Source organism: Gasterosteus aculeatus, chromosome 15 (genome assembly GCF_964276395.1).
Source record: "Gasterosteus aculeatus chromosome 15, fGasAcu3.hap1.1, whole genome shotgun sequence".
NCBI lineage: Eukaryota > Metazoa > Chordata > Actinopteri > Perciformes > Gasterosteidae > Gasterosteus > Gasterosteus aculeatus.
The window spans coordinates 10329092-10348745 of NC_135703.1; the positions used below are offsets into that span (position 1 = coordinate 10329092).

General features: G+C 43.5%; 1 protein-coding gene across 4 annotated transcripts in view; it reads right to left on the reverse strand.

Annotated features, from left to right (window-relative positions):
- Positions 1-19654, reverse strand: part of aqr (aquarius intron-binding spliceosomal factor) — a 39797-nt gene that overhangs the window by 7390 nt on the left and 12753 nt on the right. For all 4 annotated transcript variants that reach the window (XM_040198804.2, XM_078089578.1, XM_040198805.2 and 1 more), the window contains exons 19-32: positions 19133-19300; positions 17101-17270; positions 16149-16390; positions 15815-15964; positions 15263-15332; positions 14441-14551; positions 13653-13762; positions 11281-11416; positions 9438-9647; positions 6431-6568; positions 6262-6333; positions 5190-5377; positions 4878-5049; positions 2005-2175 (exon numbers count right to left, since the gene is read on the reverse strand). In XM_040198804.2, the coding sequence (XP_040054738.2) occupies positions 2005-2175; positions 4878-5049; positions 5190-5377; positions 6262-6333; positions 6431-6568; positions 9438-9647; positions 11281-11416; positions 13653-13762; positions 14441-14551; positions 15263-15332; positions 15815-15964; positions 16149-16390; positions 17101-17270; positions 19133-19300 (2108 nt within the window). The remainder of the gene's footprint in view (positions 1-2004; positions 2176-4877; positions 5050-5189; positions 5378-6261; positions 6334-6430; positions 6569-9437; positions 9648-11280; positions 11417-13652; positions 13763-14440; positions 14552-15262; positions 15333-15814; positions 15965-16148; positions 16391-17100; positions 17271-19132; positions 19301-19654) is intronic.

The window sequence follows — 19654 nt, forward strand, 5'->3', positions numbered from 1 at the left end:
GATGGCTGTTGACATTTGCTTAGTTGTAGATATTGTGACATATCCACAGACACACGGTGGACCCGATGCCCCCGTGCCACGACCTTTCAGCAGCTCAGCATTTTCCCACGAGGAGCCCTCATTCGTCTCCCTCCCTGCCGCTCTTCTCAGCAAATTTAACAGCCTGTCACCACTGTCACTTTATTACTAGGCATGCATACAGACTGATGAGCACAGCGAATGGCAATGCATTTCTTAACATTGCATGACATTTAACATGACCAAGCACAATGCCCTTCTGTTAGTCAGAACAGGGCACAGGACAAAGCAACAACAGTAGTGTTGCACAACACAAAACGCAAACCCTGCATGAGGTAGAAGGCACCATGCGCAAACACACACACACACACACACACACACACACACACACACACACACACACACACACACACACACACACAGGATTTACTTCCTGTCTGCTCGTTAGACAATTAATACACAGTAACAATTAGAAATATGGATTTGTCCCTTCATGTATTCAAAGATAACGTTGATAAAGCAGAGATCATCAAGAGACGGGGTTCAGTGTTTTCATCATCTTTGTAGACAAGACAACTGCTGAATATCACCGCCGACGTATTATCATATTAGTTTCCATAAAAAACGCATAAGATGAAGAAAGGTTGTGTTGATACACAGTATTGTGAGCGTCTTGTGTTCACTCTCCCCTGCTAGTTTACCATATCTACTGCTCACTGTTCCTCAGCCAGTGGGGATAACATGCTTGCTTACCACTTAGTCTACACAAACAGACATATATACATCACATTTGAACAACAACATTAGAGGCGTGCTGACCCGCTGCCAATGACGGGCGATGTGCCGGTAACAGTGAGTGGGGACGAGCCGGTAACACTCCAACCTGGCAACTTATTCTGCTTTGGCATCGTAAAGTGAGTAAAAGGATGAAAGGAGACCAAAGAGAGGTGAGAGAATACAGGTTGGGGGAGAGATTAAAAAAGGCAGAGAGAGGAAAGCATAACCGGGGGCTAGCGGGTAAAAGCATTTAGCGGCACAAACAGAAAACGGATGAAGAACTGTGCCAACGGGCTGCTGATTCAAAACGGTGTGAAGGAAGGAGCGAGAGAAGGGAGACGATACCGAGGGCGGAGGACAATCCAACAGAATTCTTTAGGGCTGAGCCCGGCACGGGGGCTACACAAATGCTTTCAAGTATTCACATTTGAAGCCTTCCCTCCAACACAGATTTAGAGAGGAATTCCGTCAGCTTAGTGTTTCCCCAACCATCATGTCAAGTAGACGCCCCGCCCCCCTGAAATCATCCCCGCCCCCTAAGAAAGTCTGGAATTTAAAAAAAAACTGAAAATGTATCTATTTTCTCGACACGTGCACGCTTATGTGCACCAGTGGACAGACTAATACCCCCCCACCATGCTCATTGTAGCTACAATGTAAATACCTTCTTAACTTGGGCATGACATCAATCGAGAGCTGTGAAATCTCTTTCTCAGTGGAAGGTTGGTGCATTAAATGCAGCTGAAAACTGAGGATGTAAAACCACTATTCATGTGTACATTGTGTGCAGCATAAGAGTTCTGTACATAGTATATTAGGTGAAAAACATGTATGTTGGGACATTTCTTTGCTACAGATTTAAGGCCCTACGCACTCACTTTGGAACAGAGACAGTAAAGTCCCAGAGTCACTGGGGGAAAGCGGGTCAGACGGTAGTAACACGCTATGCGTGACATTGGTTGCTACAGAATCTTGTCTGATGGTAACTTGACATCAAGATGAATTTATAATCGCATCGTAGCCCTCTGAAGGGGAATCGAATCGCCTGAGACGCCTAGAGATCCAGACCCACAGGAAGGATACATGATCACATACATGTTTCCTGGTTATAAGACTTAATTTACACCCACCAAGGACATACTTCTTTGTATTAATTCAAACAATACAATCATTGGATGCAGCTGTGCACCGTGGTCATGAGCTGCTCACCTTGTTCGGCTGGCTGAAGAAGGGGTTTCCCGCACAGCGCTGGTTGATGACGTCTCTGATCAGGTGCTTTTGTCCATTGTAGGTGGTCAGGATGCTGATGCGGTCGGCTGGGTAGCCCAGCAGACGCATGTACATGAACAAAGCCACAGAATACTCCGCCTCCGCCAGGTTCTTTACGGGAAGAAGGAGAAAAGGACTGATGAATAATTCCATCATATTTTACACATACATTATTGGACATAAGTGACGAGAGAAGGAAAACCAAATGGTTCAGTAAAATTAAATTAGAAGGCTATTCTCTATCATTCCAGTAAATTTGTAGTGAATCGAAGCACCGGGCTGGATTCACATGGGTCACTCCTCCTATCAGGAGACCCAGGTGTGTCTTGCTGTCCTCATTCTCTTCAACTTTAACGTGATGTTCCAGCCATTTCTCTGCTGTCAAGTGTTTTAACTTTACTTAACTAGCCAGATAAAAGCCTACTCATTCATGCATCAGTAACCATCTGATTTGGGCTGGAATTAATTGCCTGGGACAACGTTCAATGCCACCAACAGCCAGGCTCGGACAGAACGTCCAGATTTAGCCCTGCACAGGAGTAAGTAGGGTGCAGGGCATATAGCGGATTGGGAATACTCATAATCATAATATAATGACAAATGATCATATAATGTACATTTCACCGTTAAATAAAAATAAATGTATGAATATATATATATATATAAATACAGTACCAGTCAAAATGTTTTCCTCCTCTTAATGAACTGAATGAGAAAATGTGCCCAAACCTTTGACTGGTGCTGTTTATATACAGATACATATATGTAAATAAATAACAGCGCTGTCTTTAACTTCATACGATATTATTCTCCAAATGTAAAGGCCTGCAGGCATCATTCCCATACTATGCCATACTAACCCATAGTACCCTAAGCATGTTAATGCGGTCTCTAAAGCCGTCCCTTTCGAACGTGACCGAAAAAAGAAAAAGGCAACCGTATGCATTATTCATACAGTTTCAATTAAGCCCGGACTACAGCCGCACATCTTTGATAATAATTGATGCAGCTTCATCAACAGTTCCTGAACCAGCTGCACTGGAGTCAACACATCAAAACAGTGATAGCCTTTGTTCTTATTCCCTTAAAAACCTTCTCCAAATGGCACAGATGCATAACTTAAATGGCCAAACCGTGTTTCTACTGATAGAAAAGTTCAATTCAAGCTTGGCAGTTAATGTCAGTCATGAGCTGGTGTTTTTGAAAGAAAAAAAAAAAAAAGTAAACCACGATGACATTTATCTGTTAAGACTATTGACCTATTATCAATGTGAGGCACCATTACAGTTGGGACTGCAGAGCAAACACAGACAAATAAGAAGGGGAGAGGATGGCAAATTATGATATGCACATGAACACATAACAAGTAACAGCAGCGATACATGAGAGTAAAGCTCACCATGATTTCTGCTCGTACGAAATTTAGAAATGTATCTGCTGAAGCAGAAAGAGCTTTGACTAACGCATAGAGCGAAAAAAGTCATTTTCCAACAACGGAAGATGTGGATTTAGCCATTTGACAACCTGGAAAGCGCTGTCGACGAGCTGAGAGTCTGTATAGAAAGTGCTTTAACAAATGAGGCGAAGAAGAAGGAGCAGACCTTTGGAGAGTGGGAGCGCACGCACATATTTGTGTATGGGACGAGGTGTGCATGTCTGTGGCAGTGTTTGCTCAGCTTTGACAAACATTCAGCATGCACTGGATGCAATTGGTTCTCTAGTGTCCAATTTATTCTTTCTGCTCCCTTGGAAAGTGCATGCGTGAGCGTGTGTGTGTGTGTGTGTACAGCATAGTGTGTGATACCAGAAATTCCCCCTTGAGGGGCCTGAAAATGGCAACAGGCAAATGGAGTTAATGTTCATGTGACCCGGTGCCTCGAGAAGTGCACATGGTCTGAATTTAGGAACAATAAGAAGCTTCAGGGACATGAGCGTGCGCGCACTGTGTTGAATGCCACAGCAGCATCCATGATGCTCGGAGACATATTTGTTGGGCATGATCTCATGAACAAATGAGTGTCTCAACTGATAATCAGTATGTATTGTAATCCTGAGACAATTGACTTTTGACTGTCAAGTGCTGCTGGCTTTTTGACAACCACAAGCTCTAAACTCTTGTTTAATGACCATTCTCGTTTTAGCCTCCATTCTATATTAACAAGAAGGATCACCGTTTTTTCAGAACCAGTAATAGCATAATGTCTTGAGTGTCTCAGCAATGCCACAATGAAACACATCTGGCTCCTGGTGAGAAGGAAAAACCCACCGGTCCGTGCCGGACTGCTCGTGCTAGCTGCAGACTCAGCGGGGTTATGAATATATCATATGGGCCGGTAGCTAAAACGTTCAAACTTAAAAATGAATAAACTGCTGTTCAACAACCGATTCAGACTTTATGGCGGTTTGGGAGGAATATGGCGCTCAGCTGTGGTGGAACTAAGTGTGCATCTGTGTAAAGGAGTGTGTAACCTGCCAAAAAGATGTGCATCTACCTGAGCTACAGACATACCAACTAATGGTGGGTTAGTGTTCACACTTCTAAACTGAAGTAATGCAGACCTGTGTGGATTCATGCAGCAGGCACCAGGGTTTTTACCATTGTCTACCTTAAATGGTTCATTTACAAAAATGTTTCGGCCCCTTTTAAAATGCTCTCATTACTTGTACTTATCGTAAGTTGCTATGGATAAAAGCGGCGGCTGAGTCAAAAGAAACGTGACGTCGGGTCCGCGAAAACACTCGCTGCGTTTCCCTCCACGCTTCATAGGCATATGCAAGGGGGGGGACAGTCGTGTGCGGTCACTACTACTGACCTGGTAGAAGTATGGGTTGGGCTCAGATTCTCCCACCCCGTTGAAGTCCTCCACGTTGACCAGCTGGAAGTCGAATGTCAGGCCAGGGTTGGGCACCTGGAACTCAGGCATTTGCTGCACATGAGGCAAGTTCCCCAGGTGTTTGTAGCGCCAGTTGTACAGGTTACATAAGCTGTGGGACAAGAGGACGGATGCGCAGTGAGTCACACGGTGATGTCCTGGTTGTAAGGAGACCGTACCACTAAGAGCAATCTTTTGTGAATTAAATTGGTAAAAGAATGTTCAGCTTAATGTTCTGTCAGGGAGACCCACCTTGCACGAGCGCGGCCCTGTGCATCCAGATCGATAGTGGGCACTCCGAGGCGTACAAATCGGGTAAAGAGAGATTGCTCCATGTTGGAGTACTTCTGGAAGGCCATGTTCTTGATAACAGGCGGCAACTGGTGGTGGTCTCCAATCATGATCCAACGTTTCAGCCTGCTGTAGCCATCCTCTGGGTTCTGAAAGGAGAAGACGATGGAGAAGAAAGAGCACGTGGTAAGGACACCGGCTACACAAATCATCTCAATGAAATACAATCCATTTTACCCAGTATCGGTAGAAAGACGTATTGTGTTTCCCTTTGATCTGTAAAGGTCGGTGGATTAGCTGCATGCATCAAAACCCCCTCTAATAAGTAACGAATGTCCACACGGGTAATTCCCGTGTGCTAAATGTTGTCCAACTTCATTAAAATGTTGTCCTGTCTAACGACAATACACCCTGGTCTATGTAAGGTCCGACCTCGAGCAGAGAATAACATGAAGGTACCGGAGGGCAGTGAAGCATGAAGGACCTGTACGTGTTTACCTCATGCTGCCAGGTTTTGCCTATTAGATCTTCTATTGGGAGCTTGACCTCAGACAAATCTCATATACCAGCCACTGGTACTCAGGAGTTCATTTAATCACTGAAATCACTGGTAAGAGCTGAATGATTGGATAATGAATGGGAAGGGAAGAAAAGAGTGTGACGTCTACGTGGCAGAAGGCTTCTACTGTGAATCACTAAAGGAGAGACATAGCGAGGACATTTGGCGAGGTTGCTGCATGGGCTGATGTGCCCAATGATCTCATCTGTAAACAGACATCAGCACTATCTCACATAATTAGGCACAACTACCAAAGACAAGCATCATCACTGTGTTTGGAACCAGTCAGACCGTTAGAGAAGGTCAGGTGGTTCAAAGTAGAATCCCGAGTAAAGGATTAAGGCTTGATGTCTCAATTTATGACAGTGCTTAAGTTGGACAGTGAGTTTGGTTGCAAGGCAATGGCTGTAGTTTTTTGTTAAAAGATGGCACATCATGAGTATAGGACTGAAGACTCAGTCTGGACATGGTTACCTGTAGCAGGAGGGGGATGAAGGTCTCAATCTCCAGAATCTGAGCAGATTCTTCCATCAGGATGTTGTCATACTAATAAAGAAAATCAGCAAATTAATCCACGTATTTAAACATTACTGCCCTACATATGAGCAGGTTACTGTCTTTATGTCAACTAAGACAAAGGTACCTTAAATCCCAACTCCACCAGGTCATGTCGTTTGAGAGCAGCATGTGTGCAGGTCATGGCGATGATTTTGGCTTCCTTCACAAGCAGATACTTAGAGCGGTCCAGTCCACTTCTGAGCAGCTCAAAGGCCCTAAACTCCTACGAGATCGACAGAAGCAGAGGATCAGGAGTCACTCATTACGCACAAAACACACACATATTATATATATATATATATATGGGTAATTAAAAACTACTTATACATTGACTTCTTGGAGAAACATGAAAACACATTGAACTTTACTGGATGCACATTCATCCATTTGTGAATGAAGTTAACATTAAAGGGCCTTCTGACAAAATGATGGATGACTGCTGTCAATGATGATGGATACGGTGATTATCTTGGGTGAAACAATCACACCTCTAAAAAAAAAAAAAAAAGGCACAGTTCAATATTCAGATACAAAACCAATTCACCGAAGCACTGCCGCTACTTTTGATTCATACTCATATTCTCACTCACTACTTGTCCCCACGCAGCGACACACCCGCTGAGAAACCAACCTATCAAGACTGCAATTCACGTCGGCGGGAATCACTCCATTACGCCTCTCGGGAGTCACTAATGTAAAAGTGTGCATACGCTCAAACAATGCTGGCCCCCTCCCAAACTTGATCAGTGACGACATGCATAGCCGCATGCCGAGGTGGCGCCCTGTAAATAGCGTGGGCTCCGTTGATCACTGGAAGAGGTTTTGGGGAGAGCCTGGTCTGTTTAGGGAGGGACGGCATCCATCCCACTTTAGATGGAGAAGACCTCATCTCAACAAATCTGACCCAGTTTCTCAATGGACCTAATCCATGAGCCAGAGTTCAGACCAGGAAGCACGGTTGCAGTCTTACACACTTGTCATTAGTTCATGCGTTTGTTACTTCTAGACTAGATTACTGGAATGCTTCATTGACAAGTCTTTTAAGCCTCTCCAGTTGATTCAGAATGCTGCAGCACTTGTATCAACAAGAACTAAGAAAAGCGACCATATAACTCTTGTATCAGCTTCTCCCATCTGGCTCCCGGTTAAATCAAGAATAGAATTTAAGGTACTCCTCACCTACAAGGCACTTGCTGGTCAAGTGGCGTCTTACAGTATCTTAAGGAGCTTAGAACACCATATTGCCCTACTAGAGAGCTGCGCTCCATAGATGCTGGTTTACTTGTTGTTCCTAGAGTCTTAAAAGGTAGGACAGGAACCAGAGCCTTCAGTTATCAAGCTCCTCTTGTGTGGAACCAGCTTCCACTTTCAGTCCGGGGGGGGCAGACGCAGTCACTTCATTTAAGATAAAGCTTAAGACTTTCCTCTTTGATAACGCTTGTAGTTTGGGCTGGCTCAGGTTATCCTGGACCAGCCCTTAAATAAGCTGCCATAGACTGCGGGGGGATTTATCAGGACTGAGCTGCTCTCTTCTGTCCTGTCTCCTGCCGTGGTCCTGCTGATACCTTCCGCTTCTAACACTGTTATTGAATTAACGGTACCGTACATCTTGTACGGTGTTCATTCTGTACACATGACATATATTGCAGTGAGTCCTTCCCGGGAGAAGGATCCCTCTGCTGTCAAAGTGGTTTTCATTTTATGGGGAGTTTTATCTGTGCGTGTTTTTGCACGTCATAATCAGAAACATGTATTTGCCACGTATGTTAGGCATACAAAGAAACGGTCATGGTGGGTGGTGCATGTGTACAGACTGTAAAGCCCTCGGAGGCAAATTTGTAATTTTAAAATTTTGGGCTATACAAAATGAATTGAATTGCAATGAATATTAACAGCCACAAATGATGATAAAGGGATTGGCGACCTACTTTATCCCACTTTCATTAAACATATTTTTTAAAATAATCCCGTTGTTTTCTGTTGTCATTCAAAAACACTTAGATTTATTTTCCCATGGTGCGGTGTAACAGAGGTCGGATGGGAGCTGCTGTTCAATAACCGCAGCTTGAGGAGCACACAGAATTGGAATATGTGTAAAACACACGCATGCTATTTCCAGGTCGCCCCACTAGCTATGTGGGTGTAGGGAAGGGAAAGGGGAAGAGAGGACAGAAGACGTAGACTCGGACAGCACCGGGGTATAAATATTTGATGTGTTACTATTTTAGCATTAATATTGAACCGATCAAAACATGCAATATTGATGAGGTCTATTTTTAACCCACATGGCTCCAGAGCGGTTGAAGGGTGAAACCGAGATGGCAAGGATTCACGGATAATGAGAAGAGAAGGAAAAGAGGAAAAGGAGCAAACAGCGGTGTGGATGTGGTGGGACTGCAGAGGAGGAAACGGGAGACGTCTGCGGGGGGGGGGGGGGGGGGGGGGGGGGAGAACCCAAGAGGCAGATTGTGTTGCTTTCTGTCTGTCTGTCGAGCAATAAATCCTTTGGATATTCCTGTGACAGCTCATTCAAAACGGTTTTTAAAATTTGAAGAGTTGGACAGATAAGCAAATTCAGCAGAATGTTGCTTTGTGTAACCCGCAGCACTGACAGTAACACCTCTTAATGGGTGTACAGATTTCACTGCAGCATGGGTGAGGCTGAGGGAGGAGGGAGGAGGGAGGGGTGCTGTGATGCAGTGATACAGAGGCCAGCCAGACATATCAAGGTCACCGCACGTATTGGGATGTTACCTGCAACCAATAACTTCTTTATTGCTTTTTGGAGACCTTCTTGGTGTGGCCATAAATCTGAAAAGCTATTGTTATCCCTATAGAAAACCCCAAAGGGCTAAGAAGAAATGATAACACATCCAGCTGTGTGTTCGCAAGCGTGAAAAAGAGTGACAGGCAAAGTAAAAAAGATAAGCGTTAATGGCCTTCATCCCTTTGTTGTGCCGCTTATCTTGTCAAAAAGGTTCAGCAATTATGTCTACAAATAATAAAGTACTCTAAAGTACTCTGGGGAGTTTTTTATTTTTTAACTCGATGGAATTAGTCTGTGTGTGTGTCTGAGAGAGAGAGAGACTTACCTCCAGCTGGGTAAAAATCTTCTTGATGTGGCGGTAGCAGCCCTCTGCGATGTCCATGTCCTCTTCATATGACCGGCCCTTGAACACCGGCTGGGGGGCGTTGGAGAAGTACTTGTGGAAGGGGAAGTGTGAAGCCACAGCTTCAACCTCCACTTGCTTTCCCTGTTTCGGTCTGACTTTGCTCATGTACTCCTCCCAGCGAGATATCACCTGCAGGTCGGGTAGAGCAGACAACACAGCACCCATCTGAATGTCGTTTTTGTGTGTTTTTTTGAGCTCTTTCTGAATGGCCGATACGTGGAGAGGACAAGTGTGTAAGAATGGCATGATTGAAATAATACTAAGAAACCATACTTGTTCACATCAAGGGCAGTACAGTAGTAGCTTTTTAATTCGGACACTAACTAAATTAGTGGTCTAAATAACGGATTCATATAGAGAAGCTGAAGTACTTTCTGGAATGCATGGGGCTTGAATTAATTGATGACACTTGACCGAGGTCTACCAACATGCTGTACGAGCACACAATGAGCATTCAGTGCCCAGCCTGGTATTTTCTCTGTAAGTATTTCCCCACAGCAGAACACACATCACACAGAAATGACCAAACAAGACCAGATAGCCTCACTGGCCTACAGGTGCCCCCGCTGAGCACGTAATAAACCAGCCTCAACCACACAGCAGGGTGACTTAGCTCTATAAATACCCTTATGAAAAACCACATTATGATTATGCTTCAGGGCTCCGCTTAATTGCATGTTAAGTAGTTTGCCTGTACGGACTATTAGGACCACCGTCGAAACATTCAGCATACATGTGCGCTGGGATCATTTACCAGTGACAGAGAAGTCTGCTAATGGTCACATATTCACTACTCTGACTCGGAACTTCTTGACATTTGTATCTTCAAATGTCACATAGCTACCCTGTTGGCTACTTTTCAGAGCTAAAATAAACACAAGAACACAGCTTGAAGGAAGCGCGTGTTGAGAATCCCGTCTCCATGCAACATCTCGTTAATAAGTAAGCAGAGTAGGGGGATGGGAGGGGGGGGGGGGGGGATACAACTGACAGATTTCTGGCGTGGTGCAAAAATGGCAGTATGAACATCGTAAGACATGAACTCTGACACTAGAGCTTGGGTATCAGCCATGGTATCCAAGCGTTTGCTATGGTTTGGAGTCACCCAACAACTATCTGCAATGGGATAAAGTCTGAGCAATGACCACCACCAAAGCCATGTGCCGGTATCTTTAATGCGCTTCAATGATACGGGTTTCGCATTACTGGTGTGACGTGATCGTTAAATAAAGTACTTACTTTTCCAGAAAAAGAAATGGGTTGGAAATTAACCCGAGCTCCCCACCACACCAAAGATGACAGCTACACACTGTACTGCCTTATGTGACAACTGTCTATACGGTTTATTTTAGACCCATTCGGCAAAACCATGGGAATGCAAATAAGTCTTGTCTGCAGTGACATTTCTCCTGCAGCCTGAGAGGACAGTGATAATTAGGTGACGGAATAATCGGCAAAGGCTGAGACGGTTTCTGGGTATTTGCATTCTAGATGAAATGAGCCTGGGGAACGGAAACTTGAATAATTCCAGTGTTTGACTGGCATGGATACGTCTGAGGAAAGGACCGACAATGCAGAACTCCATTCTAATTAAGGAAGCAAAATGTCTGCTCCATCCCCTTAAATCTCTGTCTCTCTTTCAATGAAAGAAAAAACCCCAAACGAACCCTATATGCAATTACAAATATTAAAAGCTCAATGCACACAGATATTCGTATTCTCCTGTAACCTTTGCACACTGGGTACCTTCTTATAGGCTTACCTGATACAGGTAGAAGTGTCCAGCAGTCTCACAGGTGTACGAAACATCGCCCGGGACGTCCAAGCTCTCCTGTAACCTCCCCACTTCTCTGAGGAGCTCAAGTCTTCTTGCTAGGACATAGTTTACTCTCCCATACCTGGGGACAAACAGCACAGCGCAGTTAGTCAACCATCTGGAGGATTACTCTTTGTTTTTATAGGCAAGGTCAAACACATGATTTATGTTTGAGGCACAAACAGCTGTTTCTACAATTAAATGCACAATCAGATCATAAGTTCATTTTAAAAAGACACTTCCTTTGGAGTCACACTTGCCCTGTTGATCCATGTATTAATCCAAGAACGGATTCATGGATTCAACAGTTAATGTGGATTGTGTGATGGTTGAGGTCCAATTGCAAGCAAAATATGACAATATATTCTGTAAAAAATACCCAATAGAGTATAGAAGTATAAAGAGAGCAAAGTCTGACCTTGCATGTCTACGCGGTTTGTTGAGGTTGAAACGTGCCTCCCCTTGTGCATCTAACAATACTGCTTAAAGGCAACTATCAGGTGGCACCGAGACAAGCAGAATACACAGGAAGACAGGAAGTGGGAGGGGTCACAGGGTAACACTAGAGGTGAACTCTATTTTTAGACCCTCTGCAGCGATCCTCAGTCAGCAGATGACTCAAAGGCAGTCACACTGGTCTCCCTGTTTGGCCGGAATAATATTAAATACAAATGGGGAGTGACCTTACTTCGCAGGAGGACGGATCTGTAATTAATTCAGCTACGGAGACAGAAAATCCAGAATAGATGCACAGGTGTGAACAACAGCTTTGTCTTTGTCATTTCTTTGCCAAATCCCGTATATGTAAAACTCATACAACAGAAGCGCATGCACTTCAACCCGAACGATGACCAAGAGCCAAAGTGATTTTCGTCTTACCGAGAAACTAGTACACAAATATAGACTGTCACCAGCTGAACACACAACTTGCATTTACCTTAACAAAAACCAACATGCAATCTGCATAATCTCACGAAACCAGCACATTCATTTTGCATCATGAAATGCAGGGAGGCATTGTTAATTGATGGCGCTGTAGCGTTCCCTTCGTTAGGCATTCCGGGGAGCACTGCCCTCCATTTTGTCATCTCATATACAGTGTTAATTAAAACTCCCCGGCTCTCTCTCCTCTCGCTGGTGTCAGCGGGGTGGAAGGAGTGTGGAGTCTGCACGATGTTGTGAGACAGCCAGGCGGGCGGAAACACATGAAATGCTGCAAGCTAGAGCTCTTTTATGTCCGTGTTGCGGCATAATTTAAGAATGTAACAGACTCGTCGTTCATACTACAGTCATACGATTATTAATCTCCTCTCCCGTCTCTCCGAGCTATAGAGTGCAATTCGCTCAGTGACACAGATGGATGAGGTAGTAATTAATAATGTAGGCTATAAATAGTAACATCAGAATATCTTAATTAGTAATAAACAACAATTAACTATTCATATCCAGGAGCAGCTAAAAAAACAACAACAGAAGGTTGCGACTGATTCATTTAATATTGGAGTTAAATATAGCAGCAGTCATGTAGAAGCCTAAATGTTTTGGGTATCTTGAGAGGTCTTTTTCACAAGTCTGCCATAAGTGCACTGTCCCCAAACTTTTCCCATATCGCCATGTCTCAGTAGTAAGGGCTGAGTCACTATCCTTCAAGGCGCTGAATGCACACTTAAAACTACAAGCGTAGTAGAATTTTTTTAACATTTGGAATTTCTTTCTTTCTATTTCTTCGTAACAACTTGTCTCCCCTTTTGGTAAAGTGGGTATAGTAAATACGAGCTTGTTCTCAATTGATTTGTCTTGTGAGGTAAAGGTTTAAATGAGAATTATAAAAATTTCAGTCTAAAAAGGTCTTACAACTTTGACTGAAATATATGTATTACACAATTAAAAAAGTAATTGGATTATTTATTCATATGAATAGTCTGTAGTGTGGTAGCTGTTGCAGAAAACTAGTGTGTCTCTCCACACAGCTTGTGGCCCCTCTCCTGCTACAAAGGGGTACGACATCTGTTCTCGTTGTCCAGAATAGTGATGAGACGGTTATTCAGACAGGCATTGCCCCCGAGTGCAGAGCTGTAGGGAGACGTCCTTTACCCGGTTTGAGATAATGAAGATAAACCAGTAAACACGACTTTGCAAAGGAGAGAATCGAGTAATCTTCTCACTTTGTTGGCTCACACTAATTATGTGTCCTTGAGCTGCTTTTGTGTATGTAGATCTAGGACTTGAATGTTGAATGCACTTCCACACACGTGTGCATTTCTCTTCGTTGAGGTGCATCTATCATTGTGTGTCCTCGCTCCGCCTGCTGTCCTCACCTGCTGAAGTCCTTCTCAGTCTCCAACTCCTCTTCTCCGTGGCCGAGACGCAGGAGGTGGCGCTCGTCGATGTCCAGGGCCATGATCTTTTCAAACAGCTGGTTTAAAGCCTGTTGCAAAAAGAATCAGAGATTTGAGTGAACATCATCCGATGAAAATCCTTTCTTTGACATGTGCGTGTGCGTGTGTGTGTGTTTTCAACTATCCAGATTACTTTCACCTATAAGCCTGCTTTGACCTTCTGTCTCCAGATTTGTTCCAATTTAAGACTTCAAGGATCGTTTATTGTAATTTTGCAACACAGGGATGCACAACAAAATGCATTTGTAAGCCATTTGCAATATAAGAAAAAGACTACTGCATTATTAGAATTTGCATCATAACGAATGTATACAGCATAAACCTTCATGCAGTGCTGCAGTATTTATCATCCTACGAAACAGGTGTTCATTCTTGTATAAAAAGTGTAAATTGCACTGGATAAGGTTTTTATCGTTATATGCAGCTATACTGTGTGACCAAGACTGCTTTTGGCAGACTTCCACTGGTGCAAAAGAGCAAAAGATTATGATTAAAAAGGGGAAAAGACCGGGTGCTCACAAGGGAGCTTAAATGTTTTCCTCTATAGGTTTGTTTGTGTATAACTATCGCCTGATTAATGGGTAGTTCAGAGTACAAGCTCTAAATTCTCCAGACAGCTTAACTTTTTCTTTGAGCGGAGTGTTGGGAAAAGTTTCGGAAAAACACTGAGTCAGGTTTGGTGTTTGCTGAGTGTTTGGGGGGTTAACCTGGTTTGAGTGGGTGACGATGAGGGTCCTTTGCTCAGGAAAGTTGTGATAGAGATTTGAGATGATCTGAACAGCAACATCAGTCTTTCCGGTACCTGGTGGCCCAACAACCTGGCGAAACAAACGGGAAGTTTAGAAAAAACTAAAAGAAGCAGAGGAAAAAATTCAAGCTGAATTTAGGTCACATCATAAGGGCGATTGCCATGGAGACATCTTAGTGGATGTGATGAGTGCATTACGGGACCAAACAGACCGGTGCCCCATCGACAGCCGTGCTCAGATCCACAGTGGACATAGAGACAGCTTAAAACAGAGTACTTACTGCCGTAGTGTATATTGCATAGATTAATAGTTGCAAATGTTTGGCTTCATACCAGCGAGCTGAAACAGTTCTGATCTGAAGTATCAGCCTCACTGGACAAGCTGGAGGCTTTGCCCAAAAGGTCCTGGATATGCATCATTATTTTATGGAGAGGGGTTTATCATCCTGCTCTCTCTGCCTACTTAGGTCTACTACTCTAAAAATATTCCTTTGTTTTCCGTGTCATTTCTAAAATAAAGTTTTGAGAAGAAACATAATGCCTCGGGTATACGGCTATCAATCTTCAAAAGAAGAACCGATAGGGTCATTAAACAGGTTTTTCATAAGAGCCAAATAGCCATGGTTAGTATTTTGTTATAATTACTCAATACTGGGAAATCTGTAGAAATCTCTATTTCAGATTGCCCTATTTGACATAACATTTAGATGTTATAGATTAGCTTTGGGTGGCTTCCATTCAGTCTTGAAACTTATTTAAGAAACAAATAAAGAGTCCTTACCATCGTGAGTCCAGGTTGCATCCCGGCTCGAATGGCTTCAATCTGAGTAGGAGTGAACTGAATTGTGTTCCTGTAAGACATGCACATTTCTTATATTAATAATCAAGCAATTAGATAGTCAACAACCTTGACAGCATGAACGCATTTTGTGTTCAAAGGCTTAAACTTTGTTATATTTTTTGAGACCATCCTAACAATTGTTATGATGGGGCTTCCCTATGGACGTGTCACAGTTATCCACATTTAAATATCAAAGTGCAAACTGGAAATGCTGAAACGCCACCAGATGAATCTTAAATGTTTCATGACGGGTGATTATTTTGAGGAGTTATAATTAGTACAGGAATAGTAAAGCCTTTTCTTACATGTGACACACCTCTGGGTTGTCTCTTACTGAAAATTATGCTTTGGATAGAGGTTAAGAAGTGGGCTCGGTACACTGACCTAAGTGTGAAGCCAAGCCAAAGACTGAACTGAAAAAAAAAAAAAAGAACTAACTAACACTATTACATTGCGAGCGGGGAGGCCGTGCTACTGGTTGGGACCTCTCACCGTTTGGGCTGGTTGTAGGGATATGGCCCACGGTTGGGGGGGACGTAGGGCTCAACGATCAAGGACAGGTCCTCCTTTTCGTTTTCCACTTCTTCATCAGACTTTTTCTTCTTCCCTTTGCCTGCTTTGTTTGAGATTGGAAACTTGATTCTGGTAAAGCAAAATGAAGAAAACGGGTTACTATGGATTGTATGTATATTTTAACAATTGTATCTAGTAAATTATATAACAGCCAGTAAATAAAGCATTTATGTGTTATACACGTTTACTTTGATCAGGGTGAATTAACCTCAACAAAACCCTTTTATCGGAGTAGCGGATCTTTGGCTTTCACCTGAAAGGGGAGACTTGCAGTTCAGGGTCCTCCTCTGTGACCTTTATGGTATAACCGGGGAAACACGAATGTAAATGGTCCAGGGACAGAAAGGTGTCATTGAAGTCCAACGTGGAAATCTGATTGGGCATTTTGGAGTAGTGGGCACTCCCCGGGTCACCGTAGCCCAAGATGATGTCGTGAAGCCAGTCGGGGACGACGCACTCCGTGTTCATCAAGTTTCTGATGGTCTCCAAGACGGCCTACAACGGAAAGACAGACATGTGTGCATCGAGGAACGTCAGACAACGGACAAAATTCCCACAAGAGGAAGATTAGCTGGATAATAATAGCTTTGTGGTGGGCTGATGAGACAGCAGGTAATTTGTATGTCTGTCAATTATATTTTAATGAACTGCAAACTGTCTAATACCCTGAGCATCAAACCCCGGGGAAGGGAATGTGTTTGCTTTTATCTATGTCACACATCACAGATGGAGAACAATGTTTCTTGAATACTCATTAGTTGCTGCTCTTTCCAAATTCATAAAAAATAAAACAGTTCAAAATCATCTGTCAGCGCTGTGGCTGCGAAAAGACAGAAATGTGTGCGCAGACCTCACAAAGCCGTAGTGAGCGGCTAGAACATGGTGATAAAGAGCAGAATAGGTTTTTTTGCCCACAACTAACATGCAAAATAAAACCACAATTTATCAACGTAGAGCAAAACAACAAATTAAACAAAAGTTTCAAACTATCGCATGGATAATTTTACTACATCCAAGAAAATAGAATCACATATGTATCTGTCAGTGTGCTGCAAACTCCTGTGAGTTATAAATACAACGAAACATGGTTCGCAAGCAAGCAAACTTATATTAAAGTATGTTGTAAAATCCCTCCGGGGAGGGGTTCAAAGTACGCAAACACAATGTAGGGGTTGATCTATGTGCTTCGAACATTTACTACGAACCTTGAAGTTGTTCTCCTTGGGTTTGCGTCTCATGATGATGTTGAACGTCTCATACGGGTCTTCGGTTCCACTCTGAATGCTGCTGGTCATGTCCTGTTGATACTGGTTTGGGTCCAGCCATACACGGAATGTTCTGGCATCTCCTCTCAGCTTAGGCTTTGGGTCAGGTCCTAGACCGCAGGGGGTTGGGAAGAATACTTGTGACAGCAACAGATGTATTGTGCAATGATGACCTTTAGAGATAAATCGAAATCACTCAGGAAGTGTTATTTGATATATAAGAAAATAAAGAATTGTGTACCAGTACTTTGAAACATAAAATGCAAATCTTTTGAAGGGCAGATTAAATACTTACATAAGAAACTGAATCTAATCAGCTACTTCAAACAACAACAATTTAAATTCTATCCTTTCAAAATAAAACTGTCACCTTGGTCAGCCTTGTGGCATCTATGCAATTGCTGTTCCCTAGGAAGCACTCGGACTCCCCAGGAACAGGAATTACATAGATGCTTGACTGACAGGTCACCGGCTTTAGGCTTACTCCCATAGGGCCTGTGCGGTGCAGCAAATGCAGCTTTCACAGATGTCTAAACAGATTATTGTAGGGAGCTGCTGGGCACAGAGCGCAAGAGGAGAGCGGAATCCTGTTGGGCTCAGATGTGTGTGTGTGTGTGTGTGTGTGTGTGTGTGCGCGCCCATTCATGTGTATGCCTGTCGGTGTGCACATGTGCCGAGCTATGTGGGTATCATGTAATCCATTTGACTAAAATGAGTCTGGGGATAGCTTAAGAGTGGAAACTACACCCTCAACACCATTGGATAACAATAGCAGGCTGTGCAGATTTGAACTGTCAATTATGAGAGGGTTTTATTAAATCAATACACTGACATTTAAACAGACATGCTTGGCATTTGTTTATTTTACTCGCACATATTCTGTGTGTTATTAATGTCAGATTTTACACAAATATTCTGTATTTGAATGCCAATATTTTTTTGTACTGTTCAACCATAAATGTCACCAATTGATTGGACTGCACTGTACCACATTATAGCTTCAGCTAATTTGCATCTGTAGTCCGTGTAATACCATTTTTACACACAATACTTCAATTATATGTGTCTCCCAATGGACTTCTAAGTTTATGTCTCACCTTCACCAACAGCCCAGTCATTTATGTCTCCCCCACCTCAAAGTTACAGAGAGCACTACTAAGCCCTGTTGGGAATCTCAAAGTTTAACCAAGCCGGCACTGGCAGGGCGAGTTCTCCGGCAGCGTGTCTATTTAGAAAGCCTTTGCCTCTGCATATTTAATCCGAACAGATGAGGATAGGGTGCTTCAGTGCATGGACACATGTTCCCACGGGGGAAAAGGAATACGCTTAGAATAGCGGGGCTGCAGGCTAGTTTAGGTAAACCAACCACTCAGAGGAACTGCTCTGGCCTGCGAGGAAGAACATAACGCGATAAACAGAGGAGATTATGTTACTGTATAAACGTAAGACCGGGGATTTGAATTTGATCTCTGGGGATTCCTCCTGCCACACACACAAACCAGACTCCCTGAGTCTTATGTTTGATGACAGCACATTTCCAAGCTTTTATTAGCAAAATATGCTGGCTTACAGGAAGAATTTCATGCTGTGCTCACATAGTGCAAGAACGCATTGTTGCAGGCTATATGTGGCTTCAAAGAGAGAGGCGGGTGTTTCCTGTATGATGCATTACTAGATTCTGCGGGGCAAGCGCTTCCAATGTTTGTCTTATAGAGGCACATCCATCCAGATACAGCCAATGCAGCTCTTCAGTTCAATCGCATACACAAAGCTCTCTGGTGTTGCTGGTGACCTCGGGTTAATGGGAACAGGTCAGGTCTCACTGGGACGGTCCCTATGACAACAATGACTATGACAACAGCTTTTTGACCCTGTACCAAGGTACCGTCAATAGGGGATATAGAGGGTCTAATGGGTGGATGGATGTAATGTGTCACTGTGTGTGTGTGTGTGTGTGCACATGTGAGCATACCTTCTTCAATGACGCGTCCCTTGTCATCCAGCATACCCTGCACCTCGCAGCCTCTCACGTATCCCAGGCCAGTCTGCTCCACAAAGGACTGGCGCCGGTCGAAGCGCGTGCCGTAGAGCAGGTTGGGCCGCACCGTGATCAGAAAGCAAACATCATGCTTCCGCAGCCCTATGGAGGACGAGGATGGAGGGAGAAGTTAGACAGAGAGAGAGAGAGAGAGAGCGAAACGGGGGGATGGGTTTTTAGAGAGAGGAAAGATGGACGGATGGAAAAAGGAGTAGTGGTGGTGAGTAGTAGTATGGGGGAAGTTAAAAATGCCCCCCAAAAAAAACACCCGGTGAGCAATCCCCTTATCTTTAAAACATGAAGCTCTAATTATAGGATGGAAATGGGCTAATGGATAGAAGGAAGTAATACTTCACAACTCCACTGAATTACAAAAAGAGAGTAAAACCATAAAAAATGCAGAAAGAAAGTGAAGACGTCGATGTGGGACATATGTTTTGATCATTCGCTACATCG